At 45.2% G+C, this 15,798-nt stretch overlaps 1 protein-coding gene across 10 annotated transcripts in view; it reads right to left on the bottom strand.

Moving 5' to 3' along the window:
* The window catches only part of lifra (LIF receptor subunit alpha a), a 204,500-nt gene that overhangs the window by 39,556 nt on the left and 149,146 nt on the right, over positions 1–15,798 (bottom strand). For all 10 annotated transcript variants that reach the window (XM_059644946.1, XM_059644947.1, XM_059644949.1 and 7 more), the window contains 6 exons: positions 14,792–14,975; positions 12,182–12,457; positions 11,355–11,484; positions 9,575–9,741; positions 6,697–6,845; positions 108–273 (listed from right to left, as the gene is read on the bottom strand). In XM_059644946.1, the coding sequence (XP_059500929.1) occupies positions 108–273; positions 6,697–6,845; positions 9,575–9,741; positions 11,355–11,484; positions 12,182–12,457; positions 14,792–14,975 (1,072 nt within the window). The remainder of the gene's footprint in view (positions 1–107; positions 274–6,696; positions 6,846–9,574; positions 9,742–11,354; positions 11,485–12,181; positions 12,458–14,791; positions 14,976–15,798) is intronic.

Raw genomic sequence — 15,798 nt, 5'->3', positions numbered from 1 at the left:
TTAAATAAAGTGCTGCATCCACAACATTAACTTTTCACCACGTGGAGAGTAGCTGGTCTTGCATAACACAGTCTTTGTACTAGATTACGCTCCTCTTGGTTACTCACCAGCTTGTTCAGTTACAACATTGATCAAATTGCTCCATTTACTCCACTTCCAAAAACGCTGAGCAGAATAACGAGCCTGAATGGAATATCTTGTATTAGGTCTCAAATTGTCTAATGTTACTATGTGTCTTGCATCCTTAAGTCCTCCAATCACAGAGTAGTTATACTGCAATACAAAAATATTTATAGATTAGGGACTGCGCCAATTACTCATCAATAACAAGACAGATCGGGAACATTGGGTCTGTAAGCTCTAGAGTTTCAAAGAATGAGAGGTGATCCCATTGAAACTTATAAAATGTTGAACAGGATAGACAGGATAATGCAGTTAAAAATGTTTCCCCTGGCTGGAGAATCTAGAAGCAGGGGACACGGCTTTAAAATAAGGGAATACCATTCAGGTCAACAGAGGAGAATTTCTGCTTCCTGAGGCTTGTGAATCTTTGGAATTCTCCACAACGGAGGGCTGTAGAAGTATTTCCATATGTTTAAGATAGAGATTGGTAGAATTCTGATTACCATGACATAAAGGTTTATAGAAATGGAGTAAACAAAGCCATTGAAAAGTTCGATCAGGCACGAATAGTTGAATACGGAATGGGTTGGAAGGATTGAATGACCTACTCCTGTCACTGTAATTGGGAGACCAATTGTGCAATATGGGGAAATTCTTCTCAGGGGGAGAAACCAATATCTACGTGGTTAACAACATTTGCAAGTCTTAGGCCTGAATTCCACAGATTCCCAAGTTGAAACATCAGGTCTCCATACTATAAAAAGAATCCAGAGTTTTGGGAGGTGATGGCCTAGTGGTATTATTGCTGGGCTGTTATTTCAAAGACCCAGGTTGGAATCCCAGCAATGGCAGACGGTGGAATTTGAATTCAATAAATATCTGGAATCAAGAATCTAATGATGACTGCAAATCCATTGTTGATTGTCAGGAGAAACCCATCTAGTTCACCGATGTCTTTTAGGGAAGAACTCTGCTATCCTTACCTGGTCCGGCCTACATGTGATTCCAGACCCTAAGCAACATGTTTGACTCTTAACTGCCCCCAGGCAATAAATGCTGCCTCACCACGTGAATGAATAAATGAATAAAGAGTTACTAAAATAAAGGTTTAAAAACAAATGTACCAGAACTGACTGACTAAAGGAAATACTGAACAAGAGAGGTCCTTCTCAGGAGAAGACTACAGGGTAAACTGAGATCAGAGATAATGGGAACTGCAGATGGTGGAGAATCCAAGATAACAAAGTGTGGAGCTGGATGAACACAGCAGGCCAAGCAGCATCTCAGGAGCACAAAAGCTGACGTATCGGGCCTAGACCCTTCATCAGAGAGGGGATGGGGAGAGGGAACTGGAATAAATAGGGAGAGAGGAGGAGGCGGTCCGAAGATGGAGAGAAAATGAGATAGATGGAGAGGAGAGTATAGGTGGGGAGGTAGGGAGGGGATAGGTCAGTCCAGGGAAGACAGACAGGTCAAGGAGGCAGGATGAGGCTAATAGGTAGGAAATGGAGGAGCAACTTGAGGTGGGAGGAAGGGATAGGTGAGAGGAAGAACAGGTCAGGGAGGCGGAGACAGGCTGGGCCGGTTTTGGGATGCAGTGGGGGGGTGGGGGGGGGGGGGGGGGGGAGAGGGATGGGGAAGAGCTGGGCTGGTTTTGGGATGCAGTGGGGGAAGGGGAGATTTTGAAGCTTGTGAAGTCTACATTTGATACCATTGGGCTGCAGGGTTCCCAAGCAGAATATGAGTTGCTGTTCCTGAAACCTTCAGGTGGCATCATTATGGTACTGCAGGAGGCCCATGATGGGCATGTCATCTAAAAAATGGGAGGGGGAGTTAAAATGGTTCGCGACTGGGAGGTGCAGTTGTTTATTGTGAACCGAGTGGAGGTGTTCTGCAAAGCGTGCCCAACCCTCCGCTTGGTTTCCCCAGTGTAGAGGCAGCCACACCGGGTGCAATGGATACAGAATACCACATTAGCAGATGTGCAGGTGAACCTCTGCTTAATATGGAAAGTCATCTTGGGGCCTGGGATAGGTGTGAGGGAGGTGGTGTGGGGGCAAGTGTAGCACTTCCTGCGGACGCAGGGGAGTGTGGAGCGGACAAGGGAGTCACAGAGAGAGTAGTCTCTCCGGAAGGCAGACAAGGGTGGGGATGGAAAAATGTCTTGGGTGGTGGGGTCGGATTGTAGATGGCGGAAGTGTCGGAGGATGATGCGTTGTATTCGGAGGTTGGTGGGGTGGTATGTGAGAACGAGGGGGATCCTCTTGGGACGGTTGTGGCGGTGGCTCGGTGTGAGAGGTGTGTGGCGGGAAATGCAGGAGACGCGGTCAAGGGCGTTTTCGACCACTGCAGGGGGAAAGTTGCGGTCCTTGAAGAATGCGGACTTCCGGGATTTGCGGGAGTGGAATGCCTTATCCTGGGAGCAGATGCGGTGGAGGCGGAGGAATTGGGAATAGGGGATGGAATTTTTGCAGGAGGGGTGGGTGGGAGGAGGTGTATTCTCGGTAGCTGTGGGAGTCAGTGGGCTTGAAATGGACATCAGTTTCTAGCTGGTTACCTGAGATGGAGACCGAGAGGTCCAGGAAGGTGAGGGATGTGTTGGAGACCAGGTAAACTGAGAGATATTTTTATGGTTACGAAAGCCACAGGAAGATAATACCATTTGCAGTCAAGGTCTTGGGGGCTATAACTAGAGGGAATGTAAGATATTTCTTTAACTAGGGCAGCTACAATGTGAAACTCACTACCAGAAGAGTAGTTGAGTAGCAAATACGTATTTAAGAGCAAGTTAAAAGTTAGACAAACAACCTGTATTAAAATGCTGCCTTTAATGTAATAAAACATTATAAAGAAAAGTATGATTTTGAACCACAAGGAGATATTAAATCATGACCAACAGTTTACCCAAAAAGGCAGATTTTCTTTATGAAGTGTTTTAAAAGAAGAAAGGTGAAGTAGACAGAAAGATAGGAAGTCAAGCCCAGAGATTGGGCACAGAAAACCGAAGGTGGGACGGGTTTAGTGCGAGAACATGGTCAATGTGGATTGGTTGGGCCAAAAAGTCTGATTTCCCTGTTGTATGACTCTCTGACTCTGTGTGTAGTCAGCGATGCTGGCACCAGTGAAATTAGTGCCAGGTTTAGAGGAGCCCAGAAGGTTGTGGGAGCAGAGGAAACTTATGGAGTGACAGGAAGCTGAGGCCATGGGGGTATCGGAAAACAACAGTGAAAGTCAAGATAATAAAATGTGAGGCTGGATGAACACAGCAGGCCAAGCAGCATCTCAGGAGCACAAAAGCTGATGTTTCAGGCCTAGACCCTTCATCAGAGAGGGGGATGGGGAGAAGGAACTAGAATAAATAGGGAGAGAGGGGGAGGCGCACCGAAGATGGAGAGTAAAGAAGATAGGTGGAGAGAGTATAGGTGGGGAGGTAGGGAGGGGATAGGTCAGTCCAGGGAAGACGGACAGGTCAAGGAGGTGGGATGAGGTTAGTAGGTAGATGGGGGTGCGGCTTGGGGTGGGAGGAAGGGATGGGTGAGAGGAAGAACCGGTTAGGGAGGCAGAGACAGGTTGGACTGGTTTCGGGATGCAGTGGGTGGAGGGGAAGAGCTGGGCTGGTTCCCCTCCACCCACCGCATCCCAAAACCAGTCCAACCTATCTCTGCCTCCCACCCATCCCTTCCTCCCACCCCAAGCCGCACCTCCATTTCCTACCTACTAACCTCATCCCACCTCCTTGACCTGTCCGTCTTCCCTGGACTGACCTATCCCCTCCCTACCTATACTCTCCTCTCCACCTATCTTCTTTACTCTCCATCTTCGGTCCGCCTCCCCCTCTCTCCCTATTTATTCCAGTTCCCTCTCCCCATCCCCCTCTCTGATGAAGGGTCTAGGCCCGAAACATCAGCTTTTGTGCTCCTGAGATGCTGCTGGGCCTGCTGTGTTCATCCAGCCTCATATTTTATTATCTTGGATTCTCCAGCATCTGCAGTTCCCCATTATCAGTGAAAGTCAAGATGTTACTTGACCAGAAGCCAAGATCAGCAATTGTAGGGGTGATAATGGAACTGAAAGTCCAAGGTAACCCATGGGAATTAGAGCTTTTGGATGACTTTGAGTTTACAGAGAGTAGAATACTGCCAGAAGTGCATTCAAATAGCCAAGTCTAGAGAAAATGAAAGAACAAGTAAAGGTTTCAAGCAGCAGGTGAGCTCAGTTGGAGCAAAATCAGACAGTGAGACAGAGGCAGAAATGCATAGTTTCAGTTATGGTGTACGTATGAGGTTAGAAGCTCCTCTCTGGGTCAAGCATGTTGGTAAAGTTGCAAACGAAATAGAATGAAACAGTGGTGGGGTTAAATAAAGGAGGATGGAAGGTCACTAAAGGGAACGTATACTCTGGTATACACCAATGGGCTGATCATGAGTACAGTGCACAACAGGTCAAAATATTTGCAACAGATGACGATATGGTATATTTCAAATTTCTGCATGTTTATCCATTACATCTTTTTGAAGAAAGATTGAAGATCCTATTTCCTGCCATTGACGTTAAGCTAATTTGGTCTATACATCAATAAATACTATATAAATACAAACGAACCGTGACATTGTTCTACGTCAATGCTACCATCCTTTGTCACTTCACTCCTTACATTCAAAGACATCCTCAAAACCCTCCACAGTGTTGGAAATACCATCTTGCACAATTTATGAGCTCTTCAACTGGGAAAATCAGGTTTGCATCACATCATTTGGTCACTATTGTAATGAATTGAATTGAATTGAATTGGATTAGCTTTATTGTCACATGCAATCAGAGGAGTACAGTGAAAAATATACAAATCGCCTCTTACGTTACCACCTGAGGTACAAAGGTACAGATTCTTCAGTTACAAGTTCTTGGGGAAACAAAATTAGAAAATGAAGAAATAAAGAGTGCAGCATTGCAGATTGTAGGACTAAATTAGAAAATAGAGGAATATTTCTTTTTTTTAAATCATTCAGAGAATGAGGACATCACTCGCTAGGCACCATTTACTGCCCATCCCTCATTACCCAGACAGCATTTCAGAATCAACCACATTGGGTGTGGAGTCACATATAGACTAGACCAGGTGAGGACGGCAGCTTTCTTCCTTAAAGGGCATTAGTGAACCAGATGTGTTTTTCTGACAATCAACAACAGATTCATGGTCATCATTAGATTCTTAACTCCACATAGTCTATTGAATTCCAATTCCATCATCTGTCGTGGCAGGATTTGAACCTAGGTCCCCAGAATGTTACCTAAATCTCTGGATTAAAATTCCAGCGACAATACCATAAGGCCATCACCTCCCCACTTATTAAAAAGTGACAAGACCATAAGAATATAGGAGCATAAATTAGACCATTTACCCTCTCAAGTCTGCTCCACGATTCAGTCATAGCTAAGTTTCTCAAACCATTCTCCTACTTTCTCTCCGTAACCCTAATCAAGAATCTATCTCTGGCTTAAATATATTATTCAATGACCTAGCCTCCACAGCCTTCTGTGGCAGTGAATTCCACAAATTCACCACGTTCTAGCTAAAAAAGTTTCCCCTAACCTTTGTTCTAAAAGGTCTTCCCTTTACTCTAAGGCTGTGCTCTCGGGTCCTAGTTTCTCCTACCAATGGAAACATCTTCCCAACATCCACCCTGTTCAGGCCATTCTGGATACTCTAACTTTAAATTAGATCCCCCACTTCGGTCTTCTAAATGCCGTTAAGTATAGACCCAGAGTCCTCAAATGTTCCTCATATGTTAAGCTTTTCATTCCTGGGACCTTTCTCGTGAACCTCCTCTGAACCCGCTCCAGGGCCAGTACATCTTTCCTGAGATATGGGGCCCAAAACTGTGCACAATACTCCAAACGTGGCCTCACCAGACCCTTATAAAGCCTCAGAGGTACATCCCTGCTCTTATTATATTCAAGTCCTCTCAAAATAAATGCCAAAGTTGCATTTATCTTCCCAACTACTAGCTCAGCCTGCAAGTTTACCTTGATAGAATCCTGAACTCGAACTCCCAAGTCTCTTTGCACTTCAGACTTCTGGATTATCTCCCCATTGAAAAAATAGACCATGCTTCTATTCTTCTTACCAAAGTACATGACCTCACATTTTCCCACGTTGTACTCCATCTGCCACTTCTTTGCCCACGCTCTTAACTGTCCAAATCCTTCTGCAGCCTCCCTGCATCCTCAATACTACCTGTCCCTCTACCTATCTTTGTATCGCCTGCAAACCTAGCCAGAGTGCCCACAGTTCCTTCATCTAGATCATTAATGTATAAAGTGAAAAGTGTGGTAGCAACACTGACCTCGTCACCAGCTACCCTCCTGAGAAAGGCCCTTTAACACAACCAAATAGAGAAGTAAAATGAAAAAAAAATAAAGATTGAAGACCCATCCCATCCTGAGGCTGATTCAGTTAAATCTGGGTAGTGCTATTTACAGGTCAGCAAGTCGGCCTCAGACAAGTTAGTGGCTTCAGCAGAAATAAGAAGAAACGAGATTAGAAAAGTTAATGTTTTTGATGTAATTACTTACTGACATGTTACTACTCCCCAAATGATCTCTTATCTCCATCTCACAAAGCAGTGTGATCCCAGTATAATCTATTTGATCTGACCACGATACGTTGAGACTCGTTAATATTTTGGCTTCTTCCCTCAGCTGGTGAGGGGCATAAGGGTGAACTGGAAGAAAGATTAAAAGGCATCAACTTAACTGAAAGATTCTGTACACAAACCTATTAGCAAATATAAAGCTAATGGCACTTAAAAAGCCAAAAGAACTGCAGATACCTGAAAATCACATCTGCATGACATTCTGCTAGTGGCACCAATCAGGCCAAATAGAAAGCTACTAGACGTCTGCCTGCATTCAACTGAAAACCTTTCTGAACTCAGGTGTTTCGCAGAAAGCTCAATAAACATCCAAATATTGGGCTGCAATAGGTTTTCAGTCATACTGTTGCACATATGTAAAATTCTATCTAATTTGTCAAAAGGACAAGTAATAAATCAAGAAAGATAGCAAGAACTGCAGATGCTGGAGTCAAAGATAACACAGTGTGGAGCTGAAGGAACACAGTAGGCCAGGCAGCATCAGAGGAGCAGGAAGGTTGACATTTCAGGTCAGAACCCTTCTTCAGAAATGGGGAGGGGGAAGGGAGTGGATAAATAAGTAGAGAGGGTGGTGGGGCTGGGGAAGGTAGGTGGGATGGTGATAGGTGAGCATATGTAGGGAGTGGTAGGGATTGGTCAGTGGGATGGGAGGGGCAAATAGGTGGGAGTGTTGATGAACAGGTTGTGGCAGATCAAGGAGGTGGGGAGGAGAGGGAGAATTGGACATGGGATGAGGGCAGGGATGGGGAGATTTTAAAATCGGTGAAATCTATGTTTCGGCCATTGGGCTGTAGGTTCCTGAGGTGGAATATGAGGTGCTGCTTCTCCAGCTTCCAGGTGGCGTCATTGTAACACTGGAGGTGGTCCAGGACGGACATGTCACCCAGGGATTGGGAGGGGGAGTTAAAGTGGTTCGCAACCTGAAGATGTTGTCATTTGTTGCGTACAGAGCGTGGATGCACCACAAAACATTGTCAGAGTCTCCACTTGGCCTCACCAATGTAAAAGGAGGCCACATTGGCCTACTGCACCAACTGCTCCCAATGTGCAGGTGAACCCTTATTTCATGTGGAAGGCATGTTTCGTCCCTTGGATGGGGGTGAGGTGGAAGTGCAGCACTACATGCAATTGCAGGGAAAAATACTGGGGGCAGTGGGGTTAGTGGGCAGTGTGGAGCAAACGAGGGAGCTGCACAGAACACGGTCCCTGAGAGGCAGATAGGGGTGGGGAGGGAAATATATCTTTGGTTGTGGGGTCAAATTGTAGGTGGAGGAAGCAGCGGTGAATAATACATTGGATGTGGAATTTAGTGGGGTGATATGAGAGGGCAAGGGGGATTCTGTCTTTGATGGGGGGAGGGGCCAAGGACAGAGGTGCAGGAAATGCAACAGATGTGGTTGAGGGCATTTTCTATCACTGGAAGGAGGAAGTTACGGTCCTTGAAATAGGAGGGCATCCGGGGTGTGAAGGAGTGGAATGCCCCAACTTGGGAGCAGATGTGGAGGAATTGGGCGTAGGAGATTGCATTCTTGTAGGAAGGTGGTGAGAGAAGGTACAGACTAGGTAGCTGTGGGAGTCGGTGAGCTTGAAATAGCTATCAGTTTTGAGGCAGTCACCAGAGATGGAAACAGAGGGGTCCAGGAAGGAGAGAGAGGCATCAGAAATGGTCCAAGGTGAACTTGAGGTTGGGGTGGTAAAGATGAAGAACTGTTCAAGCTCCTCGTGGGAGCACGAGGCAGAGCCAGTACGGCCATCAATTTAGCGGAGGAAGAGATGGGGGATAATGCCAGTGGGGCAGCGGAAGAGAGATTGTTCCACTTGTCCCAAGAAGAGGCAGACACAGCTTGGGCCCATGCGGGTTCCCACGGCCATCCCCTTAGTCTGTACAAAGTGGGAGGAGTTAAAGGAGAAGTTGATAAGGGTAAGGATGAGTTCAGTTAAACAGATAAGGGTGTCAGTGGATGGGAATTGATTGGGCATTGGGAGAGGAAGAAGTGGAGAGCTTTTAGGCCATCAGCGTGGGGGTTACAAGTGTATCAGGACTGGATGTCCATCATGAAGCTGAGGTCTTGGAGGAGGTGGAGGGTGTGGGTGGTATCCCAGATGTAGGTGGGGAGTTCCTGGACCAGAGGGGGAAGAAGAGAGAGTCAAGCTAAGTGGAGATAAGCTCAGCAGGGCTGGAGCAGGCAGAAACAATGGGTTGGCCGGGAGAGTCAGGTTTGTGGATTTGGTGAAGGAGATAGAAGTGGACGGTGTGGGGTTGGGGAACAGTGAGGTTGGAGACTGTGGGTGGGAGGTTGAGAAATATGGTTTGGTGGTCAGGTGTGGGGTCATGATTGAGGAGGTGGTTTCAGAGAGTTGACACCTGGCCATGGCGATGGTAAGGTCAGTGCGCCATACCACTACCATGCCTCCCCTGTCTGCAAGTCTGATGGTGAGGTTCGGGTTGGAGCGGAGAGAGAAAAGGGCTGCACATTCCATGGGGGAAAGGTTGGAGTAAGTGAGAGGAGTGGAGATGTTGAGGCGATTGATGTCACGACAGAAGTTGGAAATGAAGATCAAGAGAGGCCTTATTCCCTCCATATGATAAGCTGCATTTGTACGCATGTGTGTGAATGGCCTGTTGACTATGTCTAGTTCAATACATGAAGAATGGGCAGTGTCACAAACAATGGGAGGTCAATTGCCTTGTCTTGAAGCAAATTTAAAATATTCCAACAGACACCTGCTGGAATAAATCGAAGGCAAAGACAACGCAGAAGGTTTATGACAATCTTTATTATAAATGATATACTTACACACATGGGTCACATCCACTGTTATATGCGACTGAGCTTCTCCCAGTGGGTTTTTACCATGTACTGAAAGATTATATATATCATTGCCATTTGAAATTGGAAAACTGCACCAGTAATGCGGGTGGATCTTTGAAGCTTCTTCACATGGTGAGGTGATCTTGGATGACCTAATGAATGAGAAATATTGGAGACAGTGTGTGGTCGCCGTTGCACAGCTCTTGGTTTTTACACTGTCTTCTATTAACAGCTAATGATTTGCAAGCTGTATGTCTGGGAATTGAAGTTAAAGTAATGTTACATATAATAAAAGGATGGTGTTTGCTAATTTTTAACTCATGGGAATTTAAGGTAGGCAATTTCTGTACTGCAGGTCCCTTAAACAGGAAATAAATGTGTTAGAGACAGTAGGAACTGCCGATGCCGGAGAATCTGAGATAAAACAGTGTGAAGCTGGATGAACACAGCAGGCCAAGCAGCATCAGAGGAGCAGGAAAGCCAACGTTTTGGGTCGAGACCCGAAACGTCAGCTTTTCTGCTCCAATAAATGTTTTAGGTATGACTGCCTGAGGAGAAACAATAGCCTTGACTTTCAGAGAAGCCCCCAGCGGCTCTCGTATGAACCAGTGTTATGGAATTGTCTGCACCTACTTAAGGCAAGCAGCTAGTCTGAATGGAAAAAACATTCCTTCACATAATGCACAAAGTTGACCAGAAAAGCCCTGGAGCGACGAAAGAATTAACCACTTCGGCAGTCGTGGCTCAAAGCTTATATTTGGTTGCAGTCCCCCAGCTCCCAAAGAAAGTAAGTCTCGGGAGGGTGGACTCAAGAGGGTTGACCAAAGAAAAGCAAGCAGTTTATAGAATACAGATTGAAATTACTGACCTTTCACCTGAGAAAGTAACAGTCAAATCACATCCAGAGTGGTGTGCATTCATCTGTCAATCAGCTTCACAGCCACTGTGCATGGGAACTGCTCTACAATCCACAGACAAAGGTCACAAGATGGGCCAAGAGCAGGAAGGTTATGCTGAACTTGTTTCAAACAGTGGTACAGCCCCAGGTGGGGTGTTGTACCCAGTTGTGTGTGATGTATTTTAGGAAGTAATCATTGATCACAGAATCCCGACAGTGTGGAAACAGATCCTTTGGCCCAACCATCAGAGAATGCCAGCCATACCCATCCGCCTATAACCCACCTAGTTTACACATCCCTGAACACCATGGGCACTTGAGCATGGCTAATCCACTTGGACAGTGGGAGGAAACCAGAGCACCCAGCGGAAACCCGCACAGACACAGGGAGAATATGCAAACTCCACACAGACAGGGAAGAAGGGTCTAGACCTGAAACCTTAGCTTTCCTGCTCCTTTGATGCTGCTTGGCCTCCTGTTTTCATCCAGCTCTACACCTTGTTATATAAGAGGAAGGCACAGGTTTAAAGAAATTGAAAAAAGTGATAAGAGAAAAAGCTTTTTCACAAAACAGGTAGTTAGGATCTGGAAGGCACAACCCAAGACTGTTTTGGCAGCAGGCTCAATCAAGCTTTGCAAAGACCATAGTTACTTGAAAAGGAACATATGCAAGGTTGCGGGAAAAGGCTGGAGAAATGATTATTCAGAAAGCTACTGCAGACACATGGTCGGCATGGCATCCTTCTGTGCTGTAGTAATTCTGTGATTCTAAGAAGACTGGTTTGATAAAGGGCCACACAATCTGACGCAGTACGATGAACACAGATTCACAAAGGAAAAGTGAAATAGACACAGAAAGGAGTTTACCTGTCGATGATACTATATCTAGTCCGACGCTTTGAGACTAATGAAGTTGACCTCCCTGGTTCGAAAGTACAGTTTAGTGTTTGTAAGTCACGAGTTTCACAGCTGAGATTTCTTGGCAAATCAGGGGGATCTAAAAACACAAGTTCAAAGGCACTCATTCTGTCTTTAGATACATAGGCTCTTGATTAGCAAGGGGGTCAAGAGTTACGGGAAAATGGCAGGTGAACGGGGTTGAGAAACATATCAGCCATGATAAATGGTGGAGCAGACTGATGGGCCAAATGGCCTAATTCCACTCCTATCTTACAGTATTACAGAAAGCCTGTGGATACAGCCATAGTTGGCTCCTCCAATGACAATTTGATTCTAAGTCTAACATCATCACTCGATGTACAACTACTACAAACAATGACTGCTACATGTGGTCAACAGCCACCAGTAATTAGGAGAGAAGTATGAAACAGGTGATCATTGCAAGAATTACTGAGCTTCCTCCCTCCAGCACCATTAACCAGTAAAGTAAGCTGACCACACTTGAAATGTTGCTCATCTATCAAAACAATGCCGATGATCAAAGGCAACCACATCCACCAATCTACATCACATACGTTATTCATGATCATTTTGGTATACAAGCATTGTATAGTTTGTCGAATGTACATCGTTTTGCATGATGTGCACTGCACTGGCATTGCAGTGTGCGGACATCAAGGTATACTGGCAACCCAGCTCAAACAGGCAGACATAAATTTCCAACATTCAGCATACACACAAACACAGAAATCAAGACCAAAGTTAATTGCCATTCATGTCATTACAATACTTACAGCCAATGTATATGACTGCTCCTTCATACACAAGCACGTTTGTAATGCAAATAACGTTTGTTCCAGATTCTATCGAGGGGGTGACATTCTGTACCTTGATGGCCTGGCTCCTGTCACTTAATTCGATAACTGTTGCATTCAAGTCACTGAAATACAATTTATCAATTCTTTTTCCTTGACCAGCTACACAACAAAACGTCAAGCTGGATCCTGCTTTTAGAACAGTACCATCCACAGGATAGATTTTACCTTTCGTTTGGTTAAATGTGTCTAGCCCTGGAAAAGAAAAATAAACATACTTATTACAAATAAAACAAACGCTCAAAGCACTCAATTCTGGCGGCATTTACAGGGGTAAAAACAAAGTTGACATTTCAGGTCAACAGGCTTTTATCAACTTTGGTTTACATGACACCTTTCACCTAATAAACTGATCGAAAGGACTTTGACGTAACTTTATTTAACGATACTTTAAGAGACATTTAAGCAACGCCAGGATAGCCACATGGAGGATTGTAAAATGTACGGTATGCAGGATAGATTGATCTTAGTAGGATAATAGGTCAACACAACGTCATGGGTCGAAGGGCCTGTACTGTCCTATGTTCTATGTAACAAAGTTGCAAAGAATTCGATGTGAGCAGAAAGCAGATCACATGCAGAAATAAAGTTACTGTCAGGGAAGATGTTCACTGCTGACCCTCACCTTGACCAAACATTCACACCACAGTTCAAGAGTGAACTAGAGAGGCCCAGTGATGTGCCCACACACTTTACAAGTTGCAAGCTGAAGACACACCCAGTAAGGGCTGTGTTGAGCTCATCAATTCTTCCAAAAAAAATTTGATGGTAGCACTTAGATAAATCTAATCTCAGATCATCTGCCCCCACCATCTTTTGCCCACTCTCCAGCTCGCCAATGCCCAGCACCCAAATGAGTGGAAGAGCTGGGGAAAGAACAAAGTGAAGGAGGAGGAAAGAAAGATAAGGTGGCACGGTCAGGGAAAGTGGGAGAGGGGCTGGCAGGAGAATGCGAAATAATACAAGATAGGAGGAGGACAGGACAGGCAGGAGGGGGTGAAGGGCTGAGGTATAGAGATTGCAGGAGTGAGGACGACTGATATGTGAGGAACAGAGAATGAGGAAATAGGAACAAGATCTGGAGGGAGAATGTACAGATAGTAGCTGAGAAGGGAGACAAACAGGAAGAGTAGTGACTGGATGCAGCAAAATAACTTCAGTTTGAGTTGGGTAGAAAACATTTCCCTTACATATTGTCTTGGTATGGAGTGTGGAAAAGTATGTCCTCGAGAGGTGGAATGTTGGAAACTACAGGAAGGATGAAAAGTCCTGTTTTTATTCACTCCTGGGATGTGGGCATGACTGGCCAGGCCAGTATTTATTGTCCATCCATAGTTGCCCTCAAGAAGGTAGTGGTGAGCTTCCTTCTCAAACCACTAAAGACCATAAGCTGTAGGTAGACACAAGATGCACCTAGAGAGGAAATTCCAGGAGTTTGGTCCAACGACGATTAAGGAGGGGCCATTTATTTCCAAGTCAGGATTGTAAGTTACTTAGAAGGGAACTTGTGGGCAATGGCATTCCTATACATCTGCTCCCCTTGTACTTAGAATGGAAGAAGCCATCAGTTTCAACAGTGCCGTCTAAGAAACTTTGGTGAATTTCTGCAGTGCATCTTATAGATGGTACACTGAGCTGCAACTGAGCCTCAGCAGTGGAGGGAGTGAATGCGGTGCCAATCAAGTGAGCTGCTTTTTCTGGGTGGTGTCAAGCTCCTGGAATGTTGCCGGAGCTGCACGGATCCAGGCAATTGGGGAGTATTCCATCACACTCCTGATTTGTGCCTTGTAATCTGCAAGTCCAGAATTACAAATGTGTATGTAGCCTGTCATCAATGCAGACAAACACTCAAATTAATTTACTGTTTTGTCCCAGTTTTGCGCTGAATGACAGAAAATCGTACTTATGGGCCAATCAAAACTGTTTGCTGCATCGCTCCAAGTTACAGGGAGTGCAACTCTGACAGGCGAGTGGCCTAGACATTGGGTGGCACAGTGGCTAGCACAGCTGCCTCACAGTGCCAGGAATCCAGGTTCAATTCCAGTCTCGGGCAACCATCTGCGTGGAGTTTGCATATTCTCTAGTTTCCTCTCGAAGCCCAAAAGATATGCAGGCTAGGTAGACTGGCCACGGGAAGTGCATGGTTAGAGATAGCGTATGGGGGATGGGTCTGGCTGAGACACTCTTTAGGCGGTTGGTGTGGACCTAATGGGCCAATTGGCCTGCTTCCACACAGTCGTGATTCTATGATTGTATGAAAACTCTCAGACGGCACCAAAGGGAACTAAAATATGATACAAATACCCTCAGGGTTACTTGAAAAAAGTCATACAATTTACTGTGTATTACATGAGTTCATATTGCTAATGGCAAGTTATATGCCTGAATGCACAGCATGGCTTAACGCCATGCAGATTGACATCACATCACTCAGTGAACCTACCTTTGTCAGTGAAGTTTTTGTTTGAACATGTGGATGAGATCCAGTCATACTGTTTCAATATTTCAGCAAGGTAACAAGGGACTCACCTTCAATTGTTAAGGCAGGACTCCAGTCACTCCAAGCTTTGACGCCAGAAAACAGGATTTCACTCTCACCGCTAATGGCACGGATCCTCACAGAGTGTGCTGTGCACTGGAGGGGCATATCTGAGGTCCAGTTGAACTGCAGGATCTTGTCATGGGAAATGTCCACAGTGCTACTGTAATTCCCCTGCAAAAATAATCCTTTTTCAGAAAAATGTGGGTTGGATCTTTTTACAATATTAAGTCAAAATCAGAGGGTAGGATCAGATAAACTACATTTGGTGAGTTGGGAAATCTCACACCAGGGAACATTACCTAAAAATTATAGTCAGATGTTATTGGATACCTTCTTGAACAGAAATTGGCTGCCACATGTCCTATTTGTTCTTTGAAAACACTTCGAAAAGGACTTCATGGAATATAAAGTTGTTAGAGATTCAGAGTGGTTGCAGCGATTCAGCTAACTTGTTAATTCAATTGCTCCATAAGACATAGGAATGGAAGTAAGGCCATTCAGCCCATCAAGTCCACTCTGAACATAGAACATAACAGCACAGTACAGGCCCTTCGGCCGTCAATATTGTGCCGACCTGTCATACCAATCTCAAGCCCATCTAACCTACACTATTCCATGTACGTCCATATGCTTATCCAAAACTCTGCCATTTAATCAAGGCTGATGGGCATTTCAACTCCATTTACCCGCACTCTCCTCGTAACCCTTAATTCCTTGCGAGGTCAAGAATTTGTCAATCTCCGTCTTGATGACATTTAACGTCCCAGCCTCCGCTGCACTCCATGGCAATGAATTCCACAAGCCCACACTCTCTGGCTGAAATGTCTCCTCATTTCCCTTCTAAATTGACCCCCTCCAATTCTAAGGCTGTGCCCATGGGTCCTAGTCTCCCTGCCTAACGAAACAACTTCCCAGCACCATCCTTCCTAAGCCATGCATTATCTTGTAAGTTTCTATTAGATCTCCCCTCAACCTTCTAAACTCTAATGAGTAC

The sequence above is a fragment of the Stegostoma tigrinum genome, chromosome 3 (genome assembly GCF_030684315.1).
Source record: "Stegostoma tigrinum isolate sSteTig4 chromosome 3, sSteTig4.hap1, whole genome shotgun sequence".
NCBI classification, from domain to species: domain Eukaryota; kingdom Metazoa; phylum Chordata; class Chondrichthyes; order Orectolobiformes; family Stegostomatidae; genus Stegostoma; species Stegostoma tigrinum.
Note: the sequence above shows the minus strand (reverse complement) of the source record. Positions and strands in the feature narration are given on the sequence as shown.